General features: G+C 39.8%; 1 protein-coding gene across 1 annotated transcript; it reads right to left on the minus strand.

Moving 5' to 3' along the window:
* Positions 1 to 1,122: 1,122 nt before the first annotated feature.
* On the minus strand, positions 1,123 to 5,393 carry LOC129674511 (olfactory receptor 4K3-like; the record flags this gene model as incomplete). The annotated part of the gene is made up of 2 exons (XM_055604524.1): positions 4,495 to 5,393; positions 1,123 to 1,144 (listed from the first exon to the last, which is right to left on the minus strand). Coding segments are annotated over exons 1-2 (921 nt in total), but the record flags the coding sequence as incomplete, so codon positions are not given.
* Positions 5,394 to 11,744: the final 6,351 nt, after the last annotated feature.

Here is an 11,744-nt window from a genome sequence, read left to right on the forward strand (position 1 = left end):
GAGGAGGCTACAGCCAAAATACAGTGAATAAACTGTAATTAATATAAAAATAAATTAAATTTTAAAATAAAATGTAAATTACATTCAATGTCAAAAATAAAAAAGTGATGAATCAGTTATGATATGTAAATATGTTCATGTTTTAATCTTAAGTGTAGGGTATGGAATTGATTGTAGTTTGTCCACAGCTGATAATTGCCTCTTGTGCCTCAGAGAAGCATGCGATCATTGCCACCCTGAGGTAGTGAAATTCTGAGGACCCTGGAAGAGTATAAATATGAAAATCCAGAGAGAGAAAGTATGTGAGCTTGGAGGGGACAGGCAGAGAGAATGCTTCAAAGAAAGAAGTCTGCTTACTGCATTTGCTGGTTTGGTTGTTATCTGGACTGCTGGATATCCCGGTGACTGAAATTGTTATTTCCTTCCAAAGACCTGACAACCCTACCCAGCCAGAATTAAAGAAGTCTACATTCCCTTTCCCCTTCTAACCTTCTTTCTCTTCTACCTATGGTTGGAAATTGCAAGAGAGGTAGAGGCTTTAGGAATATCAAATAATTTAGAGTCTAAATATGAGTGCCTAGCAGGGAGGCCTGTGCTTGAGGAAAGGGGAAGTGCAGGGTAGTTGAATATTTGCCACTCTCAGTTCCCGGAAATGTCCATGGGTGAATGGGATCCACACTGTTCCAGCTCATGGTTGTTCCTCTTGCCCAGGAAGCCTCAATATTGATGTTCTGGCTTCAGCTGCTCCTCCACTCAACGTCAAGTCTCTGAAAAAGAAACTGAAAATAATAGCAGGAGATAGAAAGATCTCTCCCGCTCATGGATGGGTAGGATTAGCACAGTGAAAATGGCCATCCTGCTGAAAGCAATTTACATATTCAATGCAATTCCCATGAAAATACCAACACAATTCTTTACAGATCTTGAAAAAGCAGTTCTCAATTTCATATGGAAAAACAAAAACAAAAACAAACCAGAATTCCTAAAACAATCCTGTACAACAATAGATCCTCTGGAGGTATTTCCATCCCTGATCTCAAGTTGTACTACAGAGCAATAGTAATAAAAACTGTATGGTACTGGCATAGAAACAGAATGATGGATCAATGGATCAAATAGAAGACCCAGAAATAAACCCACACACCTACAAATACTTGATTTTTGACCATACAATGGAAAAAAGACAGAATCTTTAATAAATGGTGCTGGTCTAACTGGATGTCTACATGTAGTAAAATGCAAATAGATCCAAATTTATCACCGTGCACAATACTAAACTCCAAGGGGATGAAATACCTCAACATAAAACCAAATACATTAAATCAGTTAGAAGAAAAAGTGCAGAAGAGCCTTGACCTCATTGGCACAGGAGACAACCTCCTGAACAGAACATCAACAGCACACACTCTAAGATCAACAATCAGTCAATAGAACCTCATGTAACAGAAAAGCTTCTGTAAAGCAAAGGACACTGTTGCCAGAACAAAACGACAGCCTACAGACTGGGAAAGGATCTTCACCAACTCTATATTCGACGGAGGGCTAATATCTAGACTATATAAAGAATTCAAGAAGTTAAAAAGCAACAAATCAATTATTCCAATAAAAAATGGGGTACAGAGCTAAACAGAGAATTCTCAACAGAGGAATATCAAATGAAGAGAAACACTTTAAAAAATGTTCATCGCCCTTGGTCATCAGGGAAATGCAAATCAAAAAGACCCTGAGATTTCACCTTGCACCAGTCAGAATGGCTAAGATAAAAAACTCAAGGGACTTCCCATTCCTTGTGGGAATGGAAGAGGTCAAAGAGCCAGCCACTGAGTTCCTGTCAGAGACACCCCCTGTTCTCCTTACTAGGATATTCCACTTGGAAAATGAGTTGCCATGGGGTACATCTGAGCATGGACATTGGTTGGAGAATCTTTCTCAGAAAAGACCACTGTGCCCAGATATATTTGGTCCTTGTGGAGCTCCTGTCCTCTCTTGGTCTCATGAACTCCCCCTTTCTTTATATGAGGAAGACATTGCAGCCAGTCCTGATAAGACCTGATAAACTAGAGTCAGATGGAAGGCGAGGAGGACCTCCCCTATCAGTGGACTTAGAGAGGGGCAGTGAGGAGATGAGGGAGGTACCACCATATTGGGAGGGAATGAGGGAGGGGACTACATCTGAGATATAAAGTAAATAAACTCTAATTAACATAAATTAAAAAAATTATAAAAAGAAAAAAATCAAGTGACAACACATGCTGGAGAAGATATGGAGAAAGGGAAACCTTCCTCTACTGCTGGTGAGAATGTAAACTTGTACAACCACTTTGGAAATCAATCTGGCACTTTCTCAGAGAATTTGGGATAGTGCTACTTCATTATCGAACTCTACCTCTCTACTCAGCAATTAAAAACAATGAAATCATGAAATTTGCAAGCAAAAGGTAGGATCTAGAAAAGATCATCCTGAGTGAGATATCCCAGAAGCAGAAAGAAACACATGGCTTATACGCACTTATAAGTGGATACCAGACCTATAAGATAGGATAAACATACTGACATGTATACAACTAAAGAAGCTAAATAAGAAGGAGGACCCAGGGTAAGAGGATTAATCCTCCCTTAGAAAGACAAAGGGGAAGGACATTGGAAGGAGAAAACAAGAAACAGGACAGAAGCCTACCACTGAGGGCCTCTGGAAGCCTCTACCTAGCAGTGTATCAAAGCAGACGCTGAGGCTCATAATAAAACTTTGGGCAGAGTGCAGGGAATTATATGAAAGAAGGGGGAGTTAGTAAGACATGGAGAGGACAGGAGCTCCACAAGGAGAGCAACAGAAGCAAAATATCTGGGCTCAGGTGTATTTTCTAAGACTGATACTCCAACTAAGGTACCTTCATGAATATAATCTAGAACCCCTAATCAGATGTAGCCCATGGCAGCACATTATTCAAGTGGAATTCCCTGGTAAGGGACTGTCTCTGACATGAACTCAGTGGTTGGCTCTGTGATCACCCCCTACCCCGAGGGAGGAGCAGCCTTGCCAGGACACAGAGGAGGATATAGAAGCCAGTCCTGATAAACTAGGGTTGGATGGAAGGGAAGGTAGAGCTCCCCTATCGGGGACTTGGAGAAGGGCAAGGGAGGAGCTGAGGGAAGGAGGGTGGGATTGTGAGGGAATGAGGAAAGGGGTTACAGCTGGGATGCAAAGCGAAAAAAATTTAACTAATAAAAAAATAAAAATTTAATTAAAAAAAAGAAAGTTAAAAAAAAAAGATGCTCAAGTATACAGGACATTTCCACATTTCCTCAACAATGTTTGTAACAACTTTATTTGTAATAACCAAAAGCTGGAAACAACCAAGATGCTCCACTGTTGAGGAATGGATACAGAAATTGTGGTACATCTACACAATGGAATATTACTAGCAATAAAAACACGGAAATCATGAAATTTGCAGGCAGATGGTTGATTATGTTCTTATGCTGGCCTTTACCATATGCTTCTCCACAGCCTGGTCTGTTTGTTATTAGAACCTGCACTGAACAATAGATCTGCCCATATCTGGAGTTTAGAAATTGGAGTAGTCTTCAGGACAACAAGAGAGGTCCAGGGGAACACGAATGGGTGCCAGCCTTTCTGAACACAATGGTGTGTGTGTTTCGAAAGGAAGAATGAGGGTGCAGGTGCCTTGAAGGGCAGGGCCTTTGGCGGAGTTGTGTGATGCAGGCACCTGACTTGGCAGTTTCAGGGGTAAAGGTCATCCTCCTCATGTAGCAGCCAGGGGATATCCAGTGCCTCAGAAGGCAGCTGAGCTGTGCTTTACAAGCTTACCAGACACTGAACTCCTGGAACTCAGATTTGTCTGGGCTCAGCCATCTTTATTCCAGGATTTTATATGATTTTATTGTCTATCTGGTCTTCACAGGAACACCAGAAGAACCATGGTTTGAAGGTTGAGATGCTGTCACAGGAAACCAGACGCTGTCACAGGAAACCAGACGCTGTCACAGGATACCAGACGCTGTCTTGGGGAGGCAGGAAAAATCTGATGACTGGCTTCTGAAGTGGAGGTTTTCTAGAACAGGTGGTTCATAATTCCTAGACCTGGGAGATGGCCATGGGGGTCCAGGATCTGATTTTTCCCAAGTTCTGGAGTGTCCCTCCAGTCAGAGAAGAACCAAAGCCAGTGTTTTGAATCCAGCCATCTGTTTACTCATCGTTTTCTCATTCTTTGATATTCTGCCCTTTAGATACAGTACACACTGGAAACAGCTGTCTTAGAGCCCCTGATCATTCATATTTGTATTCCAGTGAATAATACACAATATTTTGATTAATAATCATTATTTTAAGTATTTAAAGCCTATACCTGAACTGGTAGAGTGGTAAAAATTCAGAATATAAGTCAGTGTCCTTACTTTAAATTTATCCTGTGATGTCTGTCTCAGTTATTTGAAGTCTTTAGTACAGATTTCTGGATAATATTATTTATTAACCTTTTCATAGCATTTTTCACCTCTTTGTTTCTCAGTGTATAAATGGCTGGATTTAGGAGAGGTGTAAAAACAGAATAAAATACAGCAAAAATTTTGTCCAACAATGTGATATTGAGGGGCCACACATAGATAAAGGTGCAGGGCACAAAGAAGATCATCACCACCGTGATGTGGGCAGTGCACCTAGACAGGGCCTTAGAAGCACCAGCTTTTGAGCTCTGTTTTATAGTTCTAAGGATATTTGTATAGGATACGAACAACAGAATGAAGCTGGGTATACCCACAAACCCACAGCCAACATTTGTGAAAATATCCAAGTCATGGGAATCCACACAAGCTAACTTGATTATTCGTGGCGTATCACAGAAAAAACTATCAATCTCCTTGGGCCCACAAAAGGGCAGCTGCACAATCACTACCAGATGACTCAAGGCATGGCATGAGCCAATGGTCCAGGAAGTCAACACCAACCCAGTGCATCTTTTCCGGTTCATGATGGTGAAGTAGTGGAGTGGTTTGCAGATGGCCACATAGCGGTCATAAGCTATTACCACCAACAGTACTGTCTCTCCTGCAGCGATGCAATGGGTGAAGAAGATTTGAGACATGCACCCTGAAAAGGAAATGGTCTTGTTTTCTCTGAGAAAGTCTGTGATCATTTTAGGAGTGGTGACTGTGGAAAGCCACATATCAACAAAGGACAGGTTGGCCAACAGGAAGTACATAGGGGAATGGAGATGGGAATCCACGGTTATTAAGACTATGACAAGAATATTTCCAGATACAATGAGTACATAAAGCATCAAAAACATTATGAAGAGTAATAACTGAGTACTCTGTGAGTGGGAAAGTCCCCAAAGTACAAATTCTGATACCACAGACTGATTCTTTTCATACATTCTATTCAATATGTCTTTAGAAAGAACCTAAAGAAAGAGGAAAGTTAATTAGAAGGAGGCAAAGAACAAGTTAACTAGTTGAATATGACATTCACATTGAAAGGTGACATCAATATGTGAAATAGAAACTTCTATTGTAAAGATAAGTTTGCCCAGTTTTATAAACATTGTTGCCCAAAGTGAGAGCTAATTTGCTGAGTGTAACTGCTCAAGAAGGATTTTTTCCATTTCTTTACCGATAAAATTAAAACACTTAATTCAATACTGTGTTTGGAGATGTAAAGGAAAATAAACATAGAGAAATCAGAAATCTTTGAGAGTATTTGAAGTGAAACGATATATAGGAATGTTTTTTTTAAAGTATGTTTTAATACAATATTGTTTGACCTGCTTAGGCAGTCTTATTGTTAGGCTGAGAACTATATTTACAATGTATTTGTGTGTATGTGTTTGTGTGTGTGAATATATATAATCATTTTCTTTAAAATGCTTGATACTTAGAGTTTGTCCAAAATGACAAACACCTCTTTAATGACTACAGGATATGTATATTCAAAGAACATATCAGCCATGCTGACTGTTTTCAGAACTCTTACAAATATTTCAAGCTTCTTCTTCCTTTGATCAGGACTGTTATAAGTATTTTAGAAGGTCCAAATTCAATTCAATCTTCTAATACTTTATCTGCAATTCTTTTAACTTGGTGGCAATATTCACAGAAAATGCTTTGGCTTTTAGACAAAAAACCTTTGGCTTTTAGACAAATGAAATTAAAAAGTCAGTGAAAATAACCTGACTTAATGATAATTTTAGGCACATGTAAAGCAACTACTTATTTTTTTCTCTGCTTAAAGATTTTTATCCCTGTCAATTGTTTATATTAAAATTCTAAACTCTGTAATAGTGTCAATATTTGTACTTTTTTAACATTTGTGGATATAGTCAGAATTATTCACTTCAGTAGACCCTAAAGGTAGAACCTAATGATTTAAGAGTGGTCCTAAGGTTGATTGTAATGTCTTCTTTTCTGGCAGACTCAAAATGATTTCTGAAATGGACAATGCTGTGCATCTTCTCATTTGACTTGCCGTTACATTTACTTCTATTTTTAAGCAAAAAAAAAAAATATTATCTATAGTGTACTCTATGATTAAACAATACTGTGTCTGATTAAGATACAGGAAATTATTGTGCAATGTTTAGCTGGTTGCTGCTTATATGAATCATTAAATAAAAAATGAAGTTCTTCTGATGAGGAAACGAATATACTGAGGATGTAGCTTTTGGTGATGTTTGCATTCATGGCAAAGCACAGAAACTTATGTTGAATTAGGAAATGTAGAGAAAAGTCATTGATTGGCTGCTAAAATGACAGAAAATAAAGCAACATTGCTCAAATCCACATTTAATGGAAAATGATAAAAGAGACACATGGAAATATTCAAGATGGAATAACACCGATGGAAAGTGTTTGAAAAATGAGATGACTTACCAAACTCATGTTTTTTTCCAAGATCATATTTTCTTCCATCTGATACATGCTTGTGAAGACCTCTGTGTCATGAAGAGACAGTCTCATGGAAGCACTTCCCCTCAGCCGAACATGTATTCACTCCCTGATGTCGTCGCATGGGTGAACGCACTTCTTCTGTAATTTGAACTAAATGAGAACCTTGAATGGAATTATTTTAGAATTTTATTAGCAATTGCTTTGTTAATAATGATGCCAAGTGCTACATATCTGTGAAGTTAGAGAGACGTTCTTATTCATCACCTCAGAACTCACAATATTACGCCATTACTCAAAGTTATTCACTTGACCAATAAAGGCCAAGATGTTTTCTGCTACCTTGATATGGTACTTTGTCTACATCACCAAAGTGAATAAAATTGTTTTGTAGTTAGAAGAATCCAAATCATGGAAATTAATGATTAGTTTATTAGACTTAGTTTATTACCAGTGATATGTCACAGAAGTAACTGTCAATAAAAATGGGCACACAGAGAGGTAGATGCAGAACTATCTCAATGACATGCACAAAAACCAATGGCTCAGGAATTCAACACCAAACCAGTACAAAGTAGTAGTGGGTGTGCATATGGCCATTCAGAGGTCATAAGCCATTCCCACCAGCAGTACCATCTATCCTGTGCCAATGCATTGGGGAAAGTTATGTACCCTGCAAAGAAAGTAGTATTGTTTTTCTTGAGAAAGTCTGTGATCATCTTGGGAGTTGTGTCTGAGGAGAGCTTGTTGGTCAGTTTGGCCAACAAGAAGTACATAGGGAAATGGATATGGGGGTCAGTGGTTATTAAGACCATGATGACAATATTTACAGATATGATGAGCAGATAAAGCACCAAAAACACCATAAAGAGTAAGACCGGAACACTCTATGAGTGGGCAAGTCCCCACAGCAAAATTATGATGCCAAAGACTTGACTGATTCCTCCCATACATTTTATTTACTGTGTCTTTAGAAACAACCTGAAGAGAAAGAAAGGATGTGGAAAGTCAGTTATCTAGTTGAACCTGACATTCATATTGTTATGAAGTTAACATCTACACCTGAAATAGAAAAGCTCGATGTAAGGACAAATCTTTGTCATCTCTGAGAAACATTGCTGCCTAAAGTGAAAGCTAATGAGCCAAATGCAACTGCCCAACAAGAGAAGCATCCAGTGTGACTATTCTGTACATGCTCTACCAGGAAATTCTTACAGGGGTGCAAGGAGGAAGCAAGATAGCGATTTGAAGTCTGAAAATATGTGTGGTCTCACCAGTAAGTGAGTTTCTGACCATTAATCTAGTAAGAAGTGGTATGAATGTGTCCTCAGCAATCATGTACGTTCAAAGCAGAAGGAAGGTTTATACTTTTGACCTGATAGGAAATACATTTAACTTCAGTATAAAAGTTCACATCCTATATTGTATGTTTATATGAGTGAGTATATACCGTGAGTGTCTTTTTGCTTCTGGGTCAACTCACTCAGGATGATCCTTTCCAGGTCCCACCATTTACCTGCAAATTTCATGATTTCCTTATTTTTCATTGCTGAGTAATACTCCATTGTATAGATGTACCACAGTTTCTGCATCCATTCTTCAGTTGAGGGGCATCTGGGTTGTTTCCAGCTTCTGGCTATTACAAATAAAGCTGCTACAAACATGGTTGAACAAATGTCCTTGTTGTGTACTTGCGCCTCTTTTGGGTATATGCCTAGGAGTGGTATGGCTGGATCTTGAGGAAGCGCTATTCCTAGTTGTCTGAGAAAGCGCCAGATTGATTTCCAGAGTGGTTGTACAAGTTTACATTCCCACCAGCAGTGGAGAAGGGTTCCCCTTTCTCCACAACCTCTCCAGCATGTGTTGTCCCTTGAGATTTTCATCTTGGCCATTCTGATGGGTGTAAGGTGAAATCTCAGGGTTGTTTTGATTTGCATTTCCCTAATGGCTAATGAGGTTGAGCATTTCTTTAAGTGCTTCTCTGCCATTCGATATTCCTCTGCAGAAAACCCACTAAAAGCTGTACATCTAAACAAACTAAGCAAAAGAGAGGACCCTAACTAAAATGTTCAATCCCCATCCTGAAAGGCAAAGAGGATGGACATCAGAAGAAAACGAAAATAGGAAACAACCTCGGAACCCGCTACAGAGGGCCTCTGAAAGCTAGAAGAAAACAGGAAACAACCTTGAAACCTGCCACAGAGGGCCTCTGAAAGCTTCTGCAGTATAGACTGTCAAAGCAGATGCTGAGCCTGATGGCCAACTGATGGGCAGAGTGAATGGAATTTTATGTAAGAAGTGGGAAATAGTAAGAGCTGGAGGGAACGGGAACTCCACAAGCAGAGCAACAGAACAAGATAATTTGAACACAGGGAACTTCCCAGAGACTCATACTCCAACCAAGGACTATTTGTGGAGATGACCTGGAACCCCTGCACAGGTGTAGCCCATGGCAGTTCAGTGTCCAAGTGGGTTACATAGTAATGGGAAGAGGGACTGCCTCTGACATAATCTGATTGGCCTGCTCGTTGATCACTTCCCCCTGAGGGGGGAGCAGCCTTACCAGGCCACAGTAGAGAACAATGCAGCCACTTTTGATGAGAACTGATAGACTAAGATCAGAAAGAAGAGGAGAACGTCCCCTATCAGTGGACTTGGGGAGTGGCATGCATGCAGAAAGGGGAGGGAGGGTGGGATCGGCAGGGTAGGAGGGAGGGGCTTATGGGGGGATACAAAATGAATAAAGTGTAATTAATAAAAAAAAATTAAAATAAAAAAAAAAGTTCACATCCAAGGAGAGCAACAAAACAAGAAAATTGAACACAGGGAACTTCCCAGAGACTCCTACTCCAACCAAGGACTATTCATGGAGATAACCTAGAACCCCTGCACAGATGTAGCCCATGGCAGTTCAGTGTCCAAATGGGTTACATAGTAATAGGAAGAGGGACTGCCTCTGACATAATCTGATTGGCCTGCTCTTTGATCACCTCCCCCTGAGGGAGGAGCAGCCTTACCAGGCCACAGTAGAGGACAATGCAGCCACTTTTGATGAGAACTGATAGACTAAGATCAGAAAGGAGGGGAGAACCTCCCCTATCAGTGGACTTGAGGAGTGGCATGCATGCAGAAAGGGGAGTGAGGGTGGGATCGGGAGGGGAGGAGGGAGGGGCTTATGGGGGGATACAAAATGAATAAAGTGTAATTAATAAAAAATAAAAAAAATTAAAAAAGTTCGGATACAATATTTCTTATTTTTTAATTAAAATTTATTTTTTATATTAATGATGGTTTATTCACTTTTATCCCAGATGTAGCCCCTCCCTCATTCCCTCCTAATCCCACCCTCCCTTTCTCATCTCCTCCCATGTCTTCTCCAAGTCCACTGATAGGGAAGGTCTTTATCCCCGTCCATCTGACCCTAGCTCTTCAGGTCTCACCAGGACTGGCTGCATTGCCCTCTTCTGTGGCCTGGCAAGGCTGCTGCCTCCTCAGGGGTGGATGGTCAGAGAGCCAGCCACTGAGTTTGTGTCAGAGATAGTCCCTGTTCTGCTTACTATTGAACCCACTTTAATACTGAGATGCCATGGGCTACATTTGAGTAGGGTTCTAGGTTATATCCATGTATTGTAATATTTCTATTTTTAACAGCATATATAATGATCCTATTAATCATCAGTAATTTCTGTGATATTGTTGAATCAAAATATTTGATTAAGAGTCTCAGCCTCTGCTTTGATAACTCAATCAGTAGAGTCTTTCAGAGGCCATCTGTGGTAGTCTCCTTGTTCCCTGTCTTCTGCTTCTGATGTCTATCATGTTTGTCATTCTGGTCAGGGAATCTTATGAAGGCAGGGGAGATAGAAAGTCCTGAGGGGACAGGAGCTCCAAAAGGAGACCAACAGAGCCATAAAAACTGAGCCCTGGGGGCTCAGAAAAGAATGAAATCCCAACCAAAGTTAATGCATGGAGAGGACCTAAAACCCAATCTCAGATCTAGGGCATAGACTCAGTCTGCAGGTGGGGTCCCTAATAAATGGAGCAAGAACTTTCTCTGGCATGAACTCAGTGCCAGGCTGTCTCCTCCCCTGGGGGATGCAGCCTTGCCAGTCCACAGAGGAAGACAATGTAACCAATCCTGATGAGACCTGTTATTCTAGGGTCAAATAGAAGAGGAGGAGGACCTACCCTATCAGTGGCCAAGGGAAGAGGCATAGGGGGAGAATTGAGAGGGAGAGTGTGATTGGGAAGGAGTGAGGGAGGAGTCACAGCTGGGACACAAATTGAATAAATTGTAATAAATAATAACAGTAATAATAATAATAATAACATTTGGTTAAAGCTATAATTTAGATGTTCCAATTTGGTTGAGACCATGCTATACAGAATACCATATAAGAAATAAAAAAACTAGAATCATAATAATTTATGCACAAAAAATTGACATAGGACTTATTTATTTAGCTAACTGATTTTTGAGGTACCACTGCAAATACATCTATAACTGGCATCAAAAGAAGAAGATAATTCACATTCAAACCTAAAGCCTGAAAGTTTCATTTAGTTTAGTTTTAGGAGTTGAATTAGTTGAATTTTATCAATGAATCTTTGGAATCCTTAGACTGAAATAGTATAGTTGCCTGAAAGTGATAATATATTATGTATCATCTATCGTCTGCTTTCTCATTATATCATTTACCTATTGACTTCTATATTTTTTAAAGAAGAAAATAAGTTACTTAAAACTACAAGCAAATGGTACTTTAATCATCAACCTTGGATGTATGTGAATGTTGAACTTTCAGTGAACAGTGCTTATTCACCAGAAAGTACAGGCAGAGTGC

The sequence above is a fragment of the Psammomys obesus genome, unplaced genomic scaffold, assembly GCF_907164565.1.
Source record: "Psammomys obesus unplaced genomic scaffold, mPsaObe1.curated_primary_1811, whole genome shotgun sequence".
Lineage (NCBI taxonomy): Eukaryota > Metazoa > Chordata > Mammalia > Rodentia > Muridae > Psammomys > Psammomys obesus.